At 45.7% G+C, this 19628-nt stretch overlaps 1 protein-coding gene across 1 annotated transcript; it reads left to right on the top strand.

Moving 5' to 3' along the window:
- The first annotated feature begins 4817 nt into the window (after window positions 1-4817).
- LOC112266530 (inhibin beta B chain) lies at window positions 4818-15032 on the top strand. The gene is made up of 2 exons (XM_024444087.2): window positions 4818-6070; window positions 12610-15032. The coding sequence occupies exons 1-2, from the start codon at window positions 5656-5658 to the stop codon at window positions 13383-13385; spliced, it is 1191 nt and encodes a 396-aa protein (XP_024299855.2). The 5' UTR covers window positions 4818-5655; the 3' UTR covers window positions 13386-15032.
- Window positions 15033-19628: the final 4596 nt, after the last annotated feature.

Here is a 19628-nt window from a genome sequence, read left to right as displayed (position 1 = left end):
GAAGGCAGCTGGAGAGGTGGCCTGGAAGGCAGCTGGAGAGGTGGCCTGGAAGGCAGCTGGAGAGGTGGCCTGGAAGGCAGCTGGAGAGGTGGCCTGTAAGGCAGCTGGAGAGGTGGCCTGGAAGGCAGCTGGAGAGGTGGCCTGGAAGGCAGCTGGAGAGGTGGCCTGGAAGGCAGTAGGAGAGGTAGCCTGGAAGGCAGCTGGGGAAGTTGCCTGGAAGTCAGCTGAAGAAGTTACCTGGAGGCAGCTGGAGAGAAGGCCTGGAAGGCAGCAGGAGAGGTGGCCTGGAAGGCAGCAGGAGAGGTGGCCTGGAAGGCAGTAGGAGAGGTGGCCTGGAAGGCAGTAGGAGAGGTGGCCTGTAAGACAGCAGGAGAGGTGGCCTGGAAGGCAGCAGGAGAGGTGGCCTGGAAGGCAGCTGGAGAGGTGGCCTGGAAGGCAGCTGGAGAGGTGGCCTGGAATGCAGCTGGAGAGGTGGCCTGGAAGGCAGTAGGAGAGGTAGCCTGGAAGGCAGCTGGGGAAGTTGCCTGGAAGTCAGCTGAAGAAGTTACCTGGAGGCAGCTGGAGAGAAGGCCTGGAAGGCAGCAGGAGAGGTGGCCTGGAAGGCAGCAGGAGAGGTGGCCTGGAAGGCAGCAGGAGAGGTGGCCTGGAAGGCAGTAGGAGAGGTGGCCTGGAAGGCAGTAGGAGAGGTGGCCTGGAAGGCTGTAGGAGAGGTGGCCTGGAAGGCAGTAGGAGAGATGGCCTGGAAGGCAGCAGGAGAGATGGCCTGGAAGGCAGCAGGAGAGGTGGCCTGGAAGGCAGCAGGAGAGGTGGCCTGGAAGGCAGCTGGAGAGGTGGCCTGGAAGGCAGCTGGAGAGGTGGCCTGGAAGGCAGCTGGAGAGGTGGCCTGGAAGGCAGCTGGAGAGGTGGCCTGGAAGGCAGCTGGAGCGGTGGCCTGGAAGGCAGCTGGAGCGGTGGCCTGGAAGGCAGCTGGAGAGGTGGCCTGGAAGGCAGCTGGAGAGGTGGCCTGGAAGGCAGCTGGAGAGGTGGCCTGGAAGGCAGCTGGAGAGGTGGCCTGGAAGGCAGCTGGAGAGGTGGCCTGGAAGGCAGTAGGAGAGGTAGCCTGGAAGGCAGCTGGGGAAGTTGCCTGGAAGTCAGCTGAAGAAGTTACCTGGAGGCAGCTGGAGAGAAGGCCTGGAAGGCAGCAGGAGAGATGGCCTGGAAGGCAGCAGGAGAGGTGGCCTGGAAGGCAGTAGGAGAGGTGGCCTGGAAGGCAGTAGGAGAGGTGGCCTGGAAGGCAGTAGGAGAGGTGGCCTGGAAGGCAGTAGGAGAGGTGGCCTGGAAGGCAGCAGGAGAGGTGGCCTGGAAGGCAGCAGGAGAGGTGGCCTGGAAGGCAGCAGGAGAGGTGGCCTGGAAGGCAGCTGGAGAGGTGGCCTGGAAGGCAGCTGGAGAGGTGGCCTGGAAGGCAGCTGGAGCGGTGGCCTGGAAGGCAGCTGGAGCGGTGGCCTGGAAGGCAGCTGGAGAGGTGGCCTGGAAGGCAGCTGGAGAGGTGGCCTGGAAGGCAGCTGGAGAGGTGGCCTGGAAGGCAGCTGGAGAGGTGGCCTGGATAGTTGTGGGCACAGTGGGCAAATTGGCCTGAGGGGTGTCTGAAGAGGTGAGCTGGGAGGCAGCTGGCAAAACCAGTGTGTCAGCTGGAGCAGGACGGTCAGTGATAAGTGAGGGTGCACAGTCACATTCCTGAAATAGTCACATTCCTGAAATATATCAGGGTTGTATGGCCAAATGCCAGTGCATCTGAACCCAGCCAGTATATAGGTGAGTGTTGTGTCACCTGTTTTGACAAGGCCTGGAATGTCACATATGGTCAGTTGGAGAGCTGGCCTGGAAAGCAGTAGGAGAGGTGGCCTGGAAGGCAGTAGGAGAGGTGGCCTGGAAGGCAGCTGGAGAGGTGGCCTGGAAGGCAGTAGGAGAGGTAGCCTGGAAGGCAGCTGGGGAAGTTGCCTGGAAGTCAGCTGAAGAAGTTACCTGGAGGCAGCTGGAGAGAACGCCTGGAAGGCAGCAGGAGAGGTGGCCTGGAAGGCAGTAGGAGAGGTGGCCTGGAAGGCAGTAGGAGAGGTGGCCTGGAAGGCAGTAGGAGAGGTGGCCTGGAAGGCAGCAGGAGAGGTGGCCTGGAAGGCAGCTGGAGAGGTGGCCTGGAAGGCAGCTGGAGAGGTGGCCTGGAAGGCAGCTGGAGAGATGGCCTGGAAGGCAGCTGGAAGGTGGCCTGGAAGGCAGCTGGAGAGGTTGCCTGGAAGGTCAGCTGGAGAAAGGTTGCCTGGAAGGCAGCTGGAGAGGTGGCCTGGAAGGCAGCTGGAGAGGTGGCCTGGAAGGCAGCTGGAGAGGTGGCCTGGAAGGCAGTAGGAGAGGTAGCCTGGAAGGCAGCTGGGGAAGTTGAAACTGGAAGTCAGCTGAAGAAGTTACCTGGAGGCAGCTGGAGAGAAGGCCTGGAAGGCAGCAGGAGAGGTGGCCTGGAAGGCAGCAGGAGAGGTGGCCTGGAAGGCAGCAGGAGAGGTGGCCTGGAAGGCAGCAGGAGAGGTGGCCTGGAAGGCAGCAGGAGAGGTGGCCTGGAAGGCAGTAGGAGAGGTGGCCTGGAAGGCAGTAGGAGATGTGGCCTGGAAGACAGTAGGAGAGATGGCCTGGAAGGCAGCAGGAGAGGTGGCCTGGAAGGCAGCTGGAGAGGTGGCCTGGAAGGCAGCTGGATAGGTGGCCTGGAAGGCAGCTGGAGCGGTGGCCTGGAAGGCAGCTGGAGCGGTGGCCTGGAAGGCAGCTGGAGCGGTGGCCTGGAAGGCAGCTGGAGCGGTGGCCTGGGCAGGCAGCTGGAGCGGTGGCCTGGAAGGCAGCTGGAGAGGTGGCCTGGAAGGCAGCTGGAGAGGTGGCCTGGAAGGCAGCTGGAGAGGTGGCCTGGATAGTTGTGGGCAAATTGGCCTGAGGGGTGTCTGAAGAGGTGAGCTGGGAGGCAGCTGGCAAAACCAGTGTGTCAGCTGGAGCAGGACGGTCAGTGATAAGTGAGGGTGCACAGTCACATTCCTGAAATAGTCACATTCCTGAAATATATCAGGGTTGTATGGCCAAATGCCAGTGCATCTGAACCCAGCCAGTATATAGGTGAGTGTTGTGTCACCTGTTTTGACAAGGCCTGGAATGTCACATATGGTCAGTTGGAGAGCTGGCCTGGAAGACAGTTGGAGAGGTGGCCTGGAAAGCAGTTGGAGAGATGAACTGGAAAGCAGTTGGGGAGAGGTGGCTTGGAAGGCAGCTGGAGAGGTGGCCTGGAAGGCAGTAGGAGAGGTGGCCTGGAAGGCAGTAGGAGAGGTAGCCGAAGGCAGCTGGAGAAGTTGCCTGGAAGTCAGCTGAAGAAGTTACCTGGAGGCAGCTGGAGAAAAGGCCTGGAAGGCAGCAGGAGAGGTGGCCTGGAAGGCAGCAGGAGAGGTGGCCTGGAAGGCAGCTGGAGAGGTGGCCTGGAAGGCAGCTGGAGAGGTGGCCTGGAAGGCAGCTGGAGAGGTGGCCTGGAAGGCAGCTGGAGAGGTGGCCTGGAAGGCAGTAGGAGAGATGGCCTGGAAGGCAGTAGGAGAGGTGGCCTGGAAGGCAGTAGGAGAGGTGGCCTGGAAGGCAGTAGGGAGGTGGCCTGGAAGGCAATAGGAGAGGTGGCCTGGAAGGCAGCTGGAGAGGTGGCCTGGAAGGCAGCTGGAGAGGTGGCCTGGAAGGCAGTAGGAGAGGTGGCCTGGAAGGTCGTAGTTGAGGTGGCCTGGAAGGCAGCTGGAGAGGTGGCCTGGAAGGCAGCTGGAGAGGTGGCCTGGAAGGCAGCTGGAGAGGTGGCCTGGAATGCAGCTGGAGAGATTCATGCAATGTGTAGTTGCAATATTTAGAAGAAGGGTGGCAGCATTTAACAACTTTCAACTTGATCTTTTTGTTATAGTGTTGGGAGAGCGCACATAAAACAATTGCTGGGCATTCACAAATGACTGTGTTGCCAATGTTCGGTAAAACGTATTATGTGATATATGTACTAGACTTATATTTCACTCATATTTGAGTGACGACAAAACAGAGCTCTGACTTGAATTGGTCAATGTTTTTGTATCACTTAACATAATAAAAGTGATGCCTTGGCAGGGTCACCTTTTGGCGCTTTAATTGTTATTACCTTGGTGTTGTTTCCAATTCACCCAGTGTTGTTTGGGAGATGCTTATGGTCGCCATGCTGTCATGCGTGAGCCACAACAAGAAAGGCTTGTCAAAAATCTGTCGGTACCATTTATTTATTTATTTTTTTCATTTGGAGCATCTATAGGGGACGCGTTTTCTGTTTGTTTGTTTGCATGAAAAGGCAACAACAACAAAAAACAGTACATTTGGATAGCATGTGTTGATGGAAATGTTTTATATTAAAACATGGTCTTGTCTAGGCTATTAGACATACAGGCTTTATAAGGAACATATCAAATGTTAATTAATTATATAATTGAAGTTTATTGATGTAATCCTGGTTCTTATTTCTAAAGTAGATCGTTTCCACTGTAAAGATAGCCTATGCTAATGATTCTATATATTGTGCGCAAATCAATGCATTATATATATTATATGTATTGTGCGCAAGTCATCAGGCAGTCTGGTAAACAATTGGTTACTTCAATTCGTAAGTTTTTTTAAAAATCTCTCCTAATTCGTTTTGCATGGGCCATAAGCATTTTCTCTGGACAGGAGAGCTAAGGAGGATAGTTATCCTTAAGCCTACGCATAATCTCCTACCAAATACTAGGAGTCTGTCTAGTTGGTGGGACGTCCCACGTGGTTTCAACTCCCTGTATAAAAACTTTCAGTCTATGGAGGACTCCTAAATCGACATAGCAAGAGAAAGGTTCGTCCGATCGTTAGACCTCTTTGTGCTCAAGTATATCAGGGCAATTTCATATCGGGAATTCGAATCCAATTAAAGTGCATTTTAACAAGGATACACAGGAACAAAAACTGAAGGAATAAATCCAAAGCAAATGACAAACTGGATGCTACAATATGCGATAAGTTATTATTTGACCGACCCTTCAGCTTTTTCCATTTATGGAATATCCTGATTTGTGTTTATCAACCAATGGGTGATTTTCCTTTCGTTTAGTTTGTCCTCTTCTATTCGTTTCTAAATGATGATTATTGCGAATTGCAGTTCAATTAAACCATGGCATGATACGTCAGGCATTGAACTGAAACTCAATTGACGGATAATGGTAGCCTACTGATTTTTAAATTGTGTTACCTTGAAAGGGTGAAGCAAAGGCATTGAGACAAGCAGAACGGACTTGACTCCCAATGTGCCCCTGAAGTGAAGTCAACTGAGTGACAGACATCGGGAATGAAAACAGACACGAAATAAGGGGAATATTTCAAGTTACGGTGAAAGGAATAGTTAATTCCATCAAAACGCGCCTGAATTGAGTGAAATATTTATTATTGCATGGACTCCTTGCAAAGTATACGGACTAACGGGATTCTACAACTTTATCTTTCTTTTCATTCGAAATCCTATTTTCTTAAAAACGCCAAGTGAATAGCCTACATTTGACAGAAATATTGTGCATACATTTTTATAGTAGAAAACGAATTATTGCACTACAAATATCACGACTTTTCTTCTTCATAAAGAAAATGATTAACTGTATAATCAAAGTGGCATTATTTGTGGCTTGCGTGCTGTCTGTCCGCTGTAAAGAAGCGGCGCCGGGATCCTTGAACCCTTTGCCGGGAATGGAGACGCAAACCGTAGCTCAGGAAGCTTGTTCTTCGTGTGGCATCGGTCAGCCCGAAGAATCGGGACAGGTGGACATTGACTTTCTGGAGACGGTGAAAAGGCATATCTTGAGCAGGTTACAGATGAGGGTAAGACCAAACATCACCCATCCTATCCCGAAGGCGGCGATGGTGACTGCGCTTCGGAAACTACACGCGGGTAAAGTGCGCGAGGATGGGAGAGTAGAAATCCCGAATCTGGATGGACACGCGACCAGCAATGCCAATGACGTGCTGGAGGAAAGCTCGGAGATAATCAGTTTCGCAGAGACAGGTGTGTAATTATTGTATATTACAGGCAAGCTACCGTTTACTCTATTGTATTATGGAAAAAAATGAACAAATAAAACCACTTTTACGCAAAGACCAAGCTGGGTATGGTGCCTAAGGTTTGGACTAAACATTAGACCAAGGTGATGTAGCGCATCATTCCCGGCCCCGCTAAGAGCAGAACGGCTCTGTGATTTGAAAATAATACATTCCCAAATTCCTCACAGTAGGCATAGTAGTACCCTACTTTCTAAATACTCTTTATTTACATTTAAATTGTAGGGAGCATGAAACCAGAAATCAACTGATGCGGGTTCCATGCATACAGGAAAAGTCAGTCAAATAGCTTGAAATATAAAACTAAACAAAACCAAATGTTGTTTCTGTTTGTCATTTATAGATGTTTTAAATTATTATTTTTCCCAATCTATTCTGCAAACACTTTGGGTTATTTGGTAACCCAGCGCTGGTTAACTAGTGGACAGAACACATGTTTGGTTATTTTGACCCAGCCAGTTGGGTTGGGTGAATAACCCAACATGTTGGTTTGTTGGGATTACCCAAACATGGGTTAATTTAACCATCAGTTGGGTATTTTTTACTCTCATGCTGGGTGGACCAAGCAGCTTGGTCTTTTTGAATGTAATCCTTAGGTCATTTCCAGGCGGCGTGTCTTATTAGGGGCGTGGCTTTCAGCTAGATCTTATTGGCCACCCATGAGTTTAGATTATTAGGATCCCCATTAGCTATTGTCATGGCTAGAAGGATCCAGGTTTTGTCAAATTAACAGTTGACATTTTTTGGAAACCATGTGTTTGTTGTATTTGATACCATCACACCTATGCCACTCCAGCCATTACCACGAGCCCATCCTCCCTGATTATTGTGCCACCAACTTCTTGTGGTCCACATAGAAACCTACAAATACATGACCAAGTTTAGAACAGTAATAGACAAGAACAACACAAAATATTACATTAAATAAAAAATAAAAATAGTTGTGTATATATAGGAAAGCACACCAAGATGCAGTAAAAACACTATTTACACACTTCACATATACATATCAATATTCTTATGTACAGTACAGTTAAATTAGATCTTTAGAAATAGGAGAAGTGTTGTGATACAATATGTTTTTTAAATCTGTTTTTAAAGTTAGACTTGCTTTTTGCCTGTGTAACCTCTGGTGGAAGAGCATTCCATGATGACATGGCTCTATACATACTGTAACTGACTGATGCATTCAATCTGTTTTTGGTTTGGGTACTGTAAGAGACCAATAGTTGCGTGTCTAGTGCGGTACAGTTGAAGTCAGAAGTTTACATACACCTTAGCCAAATACATTTAAACTCAGTTTTTCACAATTCCTGACATTTAATCCTAGTAAAAATTCCCTGTCTTAAGGTCAGTTAGGATCACCACTTTATTTTAAGAATGTGAAATGTCAGAATAATAGGGGAGAGAGTGATTTATTTCAGCTTTTATTTCTTTCATCATATTCCCAGTGGGTCAGAAGTTTACATGCACTCAATTAGTATTTGGTAGCATTGCCTTTAAATTGTTTAACTTGGGTCAAACGTTTCGGGTAGCCTTCTACAAGCTTCCCACAATAAGTTGGATGAATTTTGGCCCATTCCTCCTGACACAGCTGGTGTAACTGCATCAGGTTTGTAGGCCTCCTTGCTCGCACACGCTTTTTCAGTTTTGCCCACACATTTTCTATGGGATTGAGGTCAGGGCTTTGTGATAGCCACTCCAATATGCTTGGGGTCATTGTCCATGTGGAAGATGCATTTGCGACCATGCTTTAACTTCCTGACTGATGTCTTGAGATGTTGCTTCAATATATCCACACAATTTTCCATCCTCATGATGCCATCTATTTTGTGAAGTCCCTCGTGCAGCAAAGCACCCCCACAACATGATGCTGCCACCCCCGTGCTTCATGTTTGGGATGGTGTTCTTCGGCTTGCAACCCTCCCCCTTTTTCTCCAAACATAATGATGGTCATTATGGCCAAACAGTTCTATTTTTGTTTCATCATAGCAGAGGACATTTCTCCAAAAAGTACGGTCTTTGTCCCCATGTGTAGTTGCAAAGTGTAGTTTGGCTTTTTTAATGGCGGTTTTGGAGCAGTGGCTTCTTCCTTGCTGAGCGGCCTTTCAGGTTATGTCGATATAGGACTCATTTTACTGTGGATATAGATACTTTTGTACCTGTTTCCTCCAGCATCTTCACAAGGTCTGTTGCTGTTGTTCTGGGATTGATTTGCACTTTTCACACCAAAGTATGTTCATCTCCAGGAGACAGAACGCGTCTCCTTCCTGAGCAGTATGACGGCTGCGTGGTTCCATGGAGTTTATACTTGCTTACTATTGATTGAACAGATAAACGTGGTACGTTCAGGCGTTTGGAAATTGCTCCCAAGGATGAACCAGACTTGTGGAGGTCTATCATTTTTTTTCTGAGGTCTTGGATGATTTCTTTAGATTTTCCAATGATGTCAAACAAAGAGGCACTGAGTTTGAAGGTAGGCCTTGAAATACATCCACAGGTACACCTCCAATTGCTTCAAATGATATCAATTAACCTATCAGAAGCTTCTAAAGCCATGACATCATTTTCTGGAATTTTCCACAAGCTGTTTAAAGGCACAGTCAACTTAGTGTATGTAAACTTCTGACTCACTGGACTTGTGATACAGTGAATTATAAGTGAAATAATCTGTCTGTAAACAATTGTTGGAAAAAATACTTGTGTCATGCATAAAGTAGATGTCCTAACCGACTTGCCAAAACTATAGTTTGTTAACAATACATTTGTGGAGTGGTTGAAAAACGAGTTTTAATGACTCCAACCTAAGTGTATGTAAACTTCAGACATCAACTGTAGTCATCATAAATGACATTCATTCCTGTTCATCATACTGCAAATATATATATATATATATATATATATATGAGAGAGAGAGATTTTTTTAATATATTTTATTTTTTATTATTACATATTATAATAAGGTATACCACCTTATTGTGTCCCAACAATGGGATTTACAGAGGCTTTTAGGGAACACTTCTATAAGCATCATTAAAGCTACAAAGAAGTCCATGTTTAACCATAGCATGTGATAGCTATTCAACAGAACAGATGAACAAGAATGACATTTGCTCAGGTGGCTAAAAATAACTATCTGAATGCCACGCCCCCTACTAAACTATGCCTCCAGTCTTCTGATCCTCTGGGTCATATCTCAATAACCCAGCGTCAATAGCCCAGCATCAATAACCCAGGAGTTTTAAAAGAAAACAACCCAACTAAGTGACCCAACACCTGCAACCCAGCAGTTAGGTCAACCAAACAACCAAGCATTTGTTAGTGTGAGCACAGAAAAAGTGTGTCCTCGGGCTGAGGTTCATAAAAAGAGACTCATAAAAAATGTCACTATAACAGCCTCATTAGCACTCATCTTCAAAACAACAGAATAGATTAAGGGTAGGTATAAGGAATGATATGGACAATCCCAAAAAGATTTGAAGCCCCATAATATTTTCACATTATTCACAAAAGCTCTGTAACTTTGTACTGTACATTTGTGTAGATTCAGTTGGGTTGCCTTCCTTGTGCCTCTTTGCCCTCCTTGCCAGTTGGCAGTATTACCCAGGGTAGTAGCTGCTACCAGCTGGTCGTGGCACTGAGAAGAGCTCACAGAACAATTTGCTTAGAGATGATTAAAGGGGGACTGGAAATGATCAATGATGCCACCTGCTTGGGCCCACGTGTATTCAAATCAAACCTCTTATTGCCTCTTATTTTTATAGCAGTTTAAGTCACCCCAGATTTTCTCTAACCGGCTGCGCATCTCTCCAACACAATTAGTGTCAGTGATTTGGTTAGCTGATCAGAGACATGTTCAAAACCAACCCTGTTTGGTGCTTCTCAAATACACTTAGCACAATTTCTTCTATCTAGTACCTAAAAGGGTTATTCGGGCTGTCCCCATAGGAGAACCATTTTTGGTTCCAAGTAGAACCCCTTTGGCTTTTCACAGAGGGTTCTATATGGAACCCAAAAGGGTTATTTTACCTGGAACCAAAAATGGTTCTCCTATGGGGACAGCTGAATAATTATTTTGGAAGCCTTTTCTCTAAGATTGTACAGTCAATCTAAGACACCTGATAAAAATCTTAATGTTCACCCATGCTGAGCGTTTCATCTGAATGCCGCCCACATAATATGATTCTACCATGATCTTCTGTTGAGAGTCCCGGTACCAGCTATAAGCTGACCTGAAAGAAGGGCTGCTGTAGAATGGCTGTACATCTACATAAGGTCAGCGCTTTGTGCCAGAACTATGCATGCTGAATGTAGAGTGAACTGGAATGGTGAACTCACTTCCACTGACTGTTCTGTATTAGAATGCATGGTGTGAGGGACCATCTCCCTTATATAGTCCTAGAGTGGGACTTGGTTCCTGCCTGCACAGTACTCATTGACTTCGTCATGCTTGTATGTTAGACCTTGTATTTGCCGTTGTTGTGTACGGTTACTACAGCAGTCGCCCGACAAAGATGCCACAATGTCAGCTATAGTGATAGCATCTGAAGACGCTTTCTCTGCAACTCTGTTTCTGTTCCTGAGAAGGATAAAGAAAGAATGCTGTATACTGCATTGGCGCTCTCATAAGATCACCTGACAAACCACTTTCTGATTGGATGTGTCTTTTTGGGGAGTATTCTGTTCTTGAGTATCCTGTTCCATCTGAGACAATTTCCCTCTTTAGTCACCGAGTGAAAAATGGACCCCTTAGGTTTGTTTCACAAAGCCCCCCTCTTCCCCCCTCCCCTGTTGAAAGAAGAAATAACTGATACAGTAATATATCAAAGTCATCCATTGGTAAACAGAAGATAAATAGAACCTCCATTTCAAATCAGGAGACACTTGGACTTAGCTTTTTGCTTATTGTTGGTCACGTCTTGACAGCTGTGCTGCCACCCATGGCCTGGTGCTAGTACAGTCAGAGTGTGGTCTATAGCTGTCTGTTGACTAAGTCTTTAAGTTGAGTAATAACAAGGAGATTACCTGTCTTGTGTTGTGTGAGGCAGTGCAGATGGAGACTGGCTGAGCAGGCCAGGGCAGCCTCCATTATAGCTGATGCCTGATGATGGGGCCCAGGCCCGCCCTGGTCGGGTCCCCTCGCTTTGGGCGGCAAGCAAACAGGCAGGCAGCACAGCTCACTGTTCAGGCTGGAGAGGTGACCCTTGACATGTGTGCGTTTTCCAACTTTCCTTCACCTGACAGCATGTTGCTCAGTCAGTCACAGAGTATCTATGTAGAGTGTTGCTGATGGTCTCTCAGGTTAGGGAGCCTGACCAGGCAAAGTCAATGAGTGTGGACGAGTAGGAGTTGTTTTGGTCATGTCATGTGACAAGTGCAAGTTAGATTTGAATTTGACTTTGGACCCTGACCCTACCCGAACCCGAACCTGAACCTACCCACACATGAAAACAATATGGCACAAACCTAAAACGACTAAACATTGGCACACACTGTGCAACCAGAAAAGGTTTCTGTGGTGATAGTTGGGTTGTTGGGAAGGCCAGCTAGTTTCATGTCAATTCCTTTTTTCCTTCATCATAAATCCACAGTGAAGCTGTGCCCCTCTTCACTCAATGTGCCTTTGCTTCCTTTACATCACATTACTGTGCATTGTGTAAGCAGTTAGGCTCAGTAAGCTCTCGTTCTTCTGCAGTATTCACAGCAAAGCCTTTGAGCCTTTGTACTTGGCTCTGATAAACCCTCTTCTCCATACCCACCCCGACTCAGGGCCAGGGGCAACTTCAAGTGGGCCTGATCCCAGATCTGTACTGCCATGTCACTCACAATCAAGGCTCCCTATAAGCAAGGGCCAGCTGGAACTGATTCCAGACCTGCACTGTCGTTGCAGACCCAATGTAGGCCTATGTGACAAGACCAGGGCCTGTATTCATAAAGCGTCTCAGAGTAGGAGTGCTGATCTAGGAACAGGTCCCCCCTCTTTTTCATGATGATCTAAAATACAAAACCGATCCTGGATCAGCACCCTGAGACGCTTTCTGAGTACGGGCCCAGGACCAAGAAGAGGCTGAGTGTCTCTGTTAGAGCCATCTCCCAGTGTACACCCATCTACCAAATCCCTTTAGTACCAGTCCAAACTCTGTTTACATCCCAGGCCAGATAAAGATGACATTAAGACAGGCTATAATCAGGGAGGCCATAGTAACCACCTATCTCAATTTAATCCCAAACTGTTGAACTGTTCCCAATGTGCCCAGTTCTTGTCCAGCTATTCATCCAACAATCCAAGCTTGGGACCACCCAGTGTGATAGTATCTTCTTGACGCTTTGTCCAATAGCAGTAAGGTTTTTGAAAGATGTTTGTCTACACCATATAGCCAATGAATCTGTGTTTGTCTCCTTTTTTTAGCATTGCCATACTGACCTTTTAAAGGTTTAAATGGACTTTTAACAGACCTTTTCCTATTCTGTTCCTGTCTTTTCCAGATGAGCAGGTATCATCCAAATCCAGCCTGTTCTTCCTGATCTCCAATGAGGGAAACCAGCACCTGTACGTGACCCAGGCCACCCTCTGGCTGTACTTAAGGCTGCTTCCTAACACCCTGGACAAGGGCCATCGGAGGAAGGTCACAGTCAAGGTGTACTACCAGGAGCCTGGCCTTGGCAGCAAGTGGAGCCTGGAGGAAAAGCGTGTCGAGCTGAAGAGGAGCGGCTGGCACACCTTCCCCCTGACCAACGCTATCCAGATGGTGTTCGAGAAGGGCGGCCGGCGGCAGAACCTGGACGTGCGCTGTGAGGGCTGCGAGGACCTGGCGGTCTTCCCGATCCTCGTGAACCAGAACGACGAGTCCCACAGGCCGTTTCTAGTCGTACAGGCCCGGCAAGCGGACAACAAGCACCGCATCAGGAAGAGGGGGCTGGAGTGTGACGGGAGCAGTAGCCTGTGCTGCAGACAGCAGTTCTACGTAGACTTCCGCCTCATCGGCTGGAACGACTGGATCATCGCGCCGTCGGGGTACTTTGGGAACTACTGCGAGGGCAACTGTCCAGCGTACATGGCAGGAGTGCCAGGGTCGGCGTCGTCCTTCCACACTGCAGTGGTCAATCAGTATCGGATGAGAGGCATGAGCCCCGGCTCCATGAACTCCTGTTGCATCCCCACCAAGCTCAGCACCATGTCAATGCTCTACTTCGACGATGAATACAACATCGTCAAGAGAGACGTACCCAATATGATCGTGGAGGAGTGTGGATGCGCTTGAGTTGAGACCGCGTGTGCTTCAACTGGACTTTCATGAACATTTGTAAACAAGAAAAGGATATTCCAAAATGAATTATAGAAATCAAAGTGATATTTATGGACAATTATAAGGCATACACACATGCACACACAGCTTCATTCATTCACACATATCCTACACACTCATTCTCACATATGCCTGAACAAACACTTGTATATATATTTATGTTTGTTAATAATATTCTCTGGTAGAAGCCTTTTTTTCTTTTGCCAACATATGAACATGTGATTCAATCCCATTTTTTTGTGAACATGTGTTTGCAAATTCATGTAGGTGTCATTATCAGAGGGATTGGAACTAAAAATGGTACTTAATCGCATTATATCTTTTCCAAGATTGCCATTTCTATTCTGAAAATGGAGAGTTCTACTTCGATACTCTGACGAAGGTGGAAAAGAGCCTGAGATTATGAAGGAGGTGCGCTTGCTGATAGACAATTCCAAACCACGCCCTCTCTCAAGAAAGTATGAGTGCAAAATGTATAGTGAAAGCCCTGACAACTCACCTCTTGTACAACTTCAGCACTTCTACCAAGAAATACATCTTGTCGATGTGTCACAAGATTCCATTTTTCTGTAAAAAAAAAACAACAACAAAAACGTTTACATTTCACGGGCCAGCATCCGGAAATCAAAATGGCTTCCATGTCAGAAGAGTGAGTGGAACATGAAAATGACATTGCGACACACCATGCGAATGCTGAGGCTGTCATCAAAACCTGGGAGTTTAAGCGGTGACGTGAAACAGTGACAATAGGGAAGAAACCTTGACCTTCCCGTTACTTCCTTCCGAATCCTTTCTTCTTTTTCGTTCACACTTTGAACGGGAAGAGTCGACATTTCATCAACAGCCGAAGCACAACCTCCCATTTCAGTCAGCCAATCAAAAGCGGAGAGTTGCCATGTTGTTTGGTTTCAAGTCCTGGCGCAGCATAGCACTTCCTAATGCACATTAAATAGCACTTGCAGATTGAAATGCTTTAAAGAGTACAATGTGGTACACCGACACTTGCTCACAATCCTTTTAAATATAAGTGCCCCACGAGGTATGCAATGTATAGTATTGACCCACAGACACCAGACAAACTTTTAGTTACAGTTATTAACTATTACCAGTACTTGAAATGTAATCTTTCGCTTCCTCTTCAAAGTGAATGATAGTTACAATATTTGCACTGACAAGTTGCGTGATTAGTTAAAAAATAAACTGCCATTGGAACAAAAATATTTTTATAGAAAGCAAATTGAGTTCTGTTCAAATGTATTATACCTAATCATGGAACCAAAGAGGCCAAGATTTATTTTTTTTGCTATTATAAGAGGCTATGGTATTATTTTGCAAAATACTTTGTGACCAGATAAGAGGCCTAAACACTGCATCAGGGTACAATATTATGGATTCCATTTTCAGTTATTTTTTTCTATTTTGTATAGACAAATATTTTTTCATCGACTTAAATACTCTTAGGTTTTCTAGTTCAGTTCTTGTTCCAGAATCATTTAGAAAAAAACACGTAATCTCTGTACAGCTGATGTAAGATATAAATATGATTTAAAAATATTTTGTTCTTTGTAATTGTTGAAAAATAAATGTCTTATTCTGAATTAGGTTGGAACTCCCTTGAGTCTTTCTGAGGGATATTTCAATTTTTATTTAACTAGGCAAGTCATTTAAGAACAAATTCTTATTTTCAATGACGACATAGGCCTTGTTCAGGGGCAGAACGACAGATTTGTACCATGTCAGCTCGGGATTTGATTTTGCAACCTTTCGGTTATTAGTCCAACGCTCTAACCACTAGACTACTTTCCGCCCTAACATGTAAGATATGGCAGGAGTGGTCAACTCTAATCTAGCTGTTAAACGTGTGACCACTCAAACTTGAACACACACACACACACACACACACACACATACAATAATTAGTGCAGAGTGAATCTGGGCAGGGCTCCAGGACTCAAGTGGTTGGCCCTAGATCACACTCTCAGTGATTGGTAAACAGAAGCAATCAACAGCATTAGCTGATAGCGTCCGATCTGGTTACTTATAGGCTCCTGTTTGTTTTGCAGTAGTGTTTTTAAAGAACGCAACTCAGTGTCAACCTGAGGATGAACAAAATACCTCACACATCAGAATCAGTGAGAGAGACAGACAGGGCAGGACTGCACACGCACAATCACTTGTGCGCGCATGCACACACACACACACACACACACACACACAGCCCGGGCCTCTTGAAAACACGATGCTGTGTCTCTCACATCCATCAGCAAGATAATCACTTTAAATGTATCTATCACTGTCTGCCAAGGGAATTAAGTGATCTTGTCAGCCGGGTGAATTAACATGTTTCAGATAAAAACAGACTGTCTCTCAATCTGGCAGTGAAGGGATGAGTCAGTGTTATAATCTGATGTTGTGAGGGAGAAGGAAAGAGAGAGGGAGAGAGAGGGAAGGAAGGTAGGAAGGAAGGAGGGAGGGACAGAGATAGAGAGAACGAAGGAGAGCAAGAGTGAGAAATAACAGAAAGAGAGATGTTTCCTAAATTACAGAGAGACGGAGACAGAGAGACAGAGGGAGAGATGGAGAGCGAAACAGAGAGATGGGGAGAGAGAGACAGAGAGACAAAGAGGGGAGGACAGACAGAGAGAGACAGGCAGAGAGAATAGGCAGGCTGAGAATAGGCAGGCTGATCTAGGCAGGCTGAGCTAAGCAGGCAGGGAATAGGCCAGCTCTGTGTTTTGACGCTAACTGACAGCATGATCCGATTAGAATCACATGGCATGAACACAGCTAAAGCCAAGCGTATGTTGCTGAAGGTATATTGATTTATGGTATGGTGATTCGCTAATCTCATTTTTAGATCATAAATTCATACGAGCATAAATCCCTATGTCAGCGTATGCACCAGCTCATACCAGTCAATAACACCTCTTAAGACAGTTATTGTTTAAGTCAGGTGTTCCATTTTCTAATAACTTTTGAAGATATTTTAGTTAGATGTCATTAGCCATAACCTATGCAATTGATCTGTGGGCTATATACAAGACTTATCACTCTGTGAGTTGGTTATAGGTTCAACTGGGGTTGAACATGTAGCTGCAGGTTTTCATTTAGCTGAACCCATCAAACCGTATACCAGTCTTAACCTACAGATCGTCTTATTACATGTGCGTGCCCATCAACCCTGGAAAGGCTGTCCTGAATAAAGGTGCGAACGTCTCCCTCACTGTTGGATCGAACTGTTCGGTTTATGGGTTTTTGACTGTCAAAATGCCAAATTGGAAAACATACCTACTAGAGAAAAATATGGGATTTTCAATCAGAAAAAAACTTGCATGCCCCAAGACCCTTCTGCCCTTCAGTACTATAAACTACCCCAATATGTCACACGTGGCCTCTTCTGTACAGTAGGAATGCTCTTCGGTTTCATGGAATTGACTCAGCTCCCCTCTCAAGGGGATTTATAACTAAAACAAGAGACAACAAAGAAACATCTGAAGAGCCATAACATGTTGTCATCGACCCCTAGTGACTTGACCCAACTCCAACCTCACCCCTCCTCCTCCACCCACTTCTCATTCCTCCTAACTCTGAACTCACCCTCCTCACTCCAACGTCACCCCTCCTCTCCCCCTTCCTAACTCCAACCTCCCCCTTCTAACTCCAACGTCACCCCTCCTCACTCCAACCTAACCCCTCCTCTCCCCCTCCTAACTCCAACCTCCCCCTCCTAACTCCAATGTCACCCCTCCTCACTCCAACCTAACCCCTCCTCTCCCCCTCCTAACTCCAACGTCACCCCCCCTCCTCACTCCAACCTAACCCCCCTCCTCTAACCCCCCCTCCTAACTCCAACCTCCCCTCCTAACTCCAACCTCCCCCTCCTAACCCCTCCTCCTCCAACCTAACCCCTCCTCTCCCCCTTCCTAACCCCTCCTCTCTAACCCCCCCTTCCTAACTCCAACCTCCCCCTCCTAACTCCAACGTCACCCCTCCTCACTCCAACCTCAATGAGATGGCTGGGTGTGGCCTTGACAGGGTGACAGGACAAGTCGATGGTCGAGAACGACAGACAGTCAAAGTTCACAAGTTCTCAACAAAACTCTTGATTGATCTATACACAACAACAGGCACATTCTTGTAAACGTCAGGGAGATGCCTGCGGTGTTGAAAATCCCTGAGTGTATGCATGAATGAACCTTATACGCTCTACGAGTGCACTTCAATGGGATGCGGTAACGTTACACATGTCTATAACTTCTGTTTCAAAGACAGAACACAGGAACAAGAGAGGATTCAATGCTGTTATTATGACAGAGATAACGCTCTCTTCGACAACTTTAAAGTGAACACAGGTACCCGTCGATTATGGACTGTGATTATGGACTCTAGCCTCCCTCCTTCCCTTGTAGTTAGTTCTCTTCTTCTTCTGTCTTTCTTCTTCTCGTTATGTAGGGACTTTTTTCTGTCCTGAAAAATCTTCGAAATGGTGACTGAATTACGAGGCTTGGCCTGAGAGTCCCCTTCTTGGATAGGAAAAATACCATTCCATGTGAAATGAATTAAATTGAGATTGTTGGTCACTGGCCTACACACAATACCCCATAATTATGTTTTTGAAAATGTTTATAAATGAATTAAAAATGAAAGCTGAGCATCATGGTTGGAATGTCTTGAAATGTCTTGAGTCAATAAGTATTCAACCCCTTTGTTATGACAAGACTAAATAAGCTCAGGAGTAAACATTTGCTTAAAAAGTCACATAACATTGCAATAATAGAGTTGAACATGATTTTTGAATAACTACCTCGTCTCTGTACCCCACACATACAATTAGCTGTAAGGTCCCATTGTCGAGCAGTGAATTTCAAACACAGAATCAACCACAGAGACCAGGGATGTTTGCAATTCTCTGCAAAGAAGGGTACCGATTTGTTAGATGGGTAAAAATAAAAAAGCAGACATTAAATATCCCTTTGAGCAATGGTGAAGCTTTCATTACATTTTGGATGGTGTATCAATACACTCAGTCACTACAAAAACACAGACATCCTTCCTAACTCAGTTGCAGGAGAGGAAGGAAACCGCTCAGGGATTTCACCATGAGGACAATGGTGACTTTAAAACAGTTACAGAGTTTAGTGGCTGTGATAGGAGAAAACAGAGGATGGATCAACAACATTGTAGTTACTCCACAATACTAACCTAAATGACAGAGTGAAAACATGGAAGCTTTTACAGAATAAAAATGTTCCAAATCCATCATCTTTGCAACAAGGTACTAAAGTTATACTGAAAACCATGTGGCAAAGTAATTAGCTTTTTGGCCTGAATACAAAGGGTTATGTTTGGGAAATCCAATTCAACACATTACTGAGTACCACACTCAATATTTTCAAGCATAGTGGTGCTGCATCATGTTATGGGTATGCTTGTAATCACAAAGGACTGTGGAGTTTTTCAGGATAAAAAATAAATGGAATGGAGCAGGCAAAATCCTACTGGAAAACCTGGTTCAGTGTGCTTTCCACCAGACACTGGGAGATTAAATCACCTTCCAGCAGGACAATAACATAAAACACAACGCCAAATCTACATTGGAGTTGCTTACCAAGAAGACAGTGAATGTTCCTGAGTGGCCAAGTTACAGTTTTGACTTAAATCGACTTGAAAATCTATGGCAAGACCAAAAATGGTTGTCTAGCAATGATCAACAGCCAATTTTACAGAGCTTGAAGAATTTTGAAAAACATAATGGGCAAATGTTGCACAATCCAGGCGTGGAAAGCTCTTACAGACTCACAGCTGTAATCACTGCCAAATGAGCTTCTACAGTGCTGACTCAGGGCTGTGAATAGTTATTTATATTTCTGTATTTCATTTTCAATACATTGTAAACATTTCTAAAAACAAGTTTTCACTTTGTCATTATGGGGTATTGTGAGTAGAGGGTTGAGGGAAAATATATTTCATCCATTTTGATTCCAGCCTGTAACATAACAACAGTTTTTATAAGTCAACCAGATATGAATACTTACTGAAGGCATTAACATAATTCCTAGTTAGGGAAAAGGATTTAACAAGATGGGATATTCATGCCAGCCCATTAGCAAACTCAAAATAAAATAATTTCACATTTTTGCAAAACATCTGGTGTTAACCAATTGATGCTTATGTCAATTGGCCATGCGCCCATCAGGT

Source organism: Oncorhynchus tshawytscha, linkage group LG14, assembly GCF_018296145.1.
Source record: "Oncorhynchus tshawytscha isolate Ot180627B linkage group LG14, Otsh_v2.0, whole genome shotgun sequence".
NCBI classification, from domain to species: Eukaryota; Metazoa; Chordata; class Actinopteri; order Salmoniformes; family Salmonidae; genus Oncorhynchus; species Oncorhynchus tshawytscha.
The sequence above is the reverse complement of the archived record's forward strand: the minus strand, read 5'-3'. Positions and strand labels throughout refer to the sequence as shown.

What these genes read in the sequence shown, in the direction of transcription:
- LOC112266530 (XM_024444087.2), top strand. Translation starts at nt 5,656, where the DNA reads ATGATTAACTGTATAATCAAAGTGGCATTATTTGTGGCTTGCGTGCTG. An exon ending in AATCAGTTTCGCAGAGACAG is followed by an intron (nt 6,071 to 12,609) that starts GTGTGTAATTAT and finishes TGTCTTTTCCAG; the next exon opens with ATGAGCAGGTATCATCCAAA.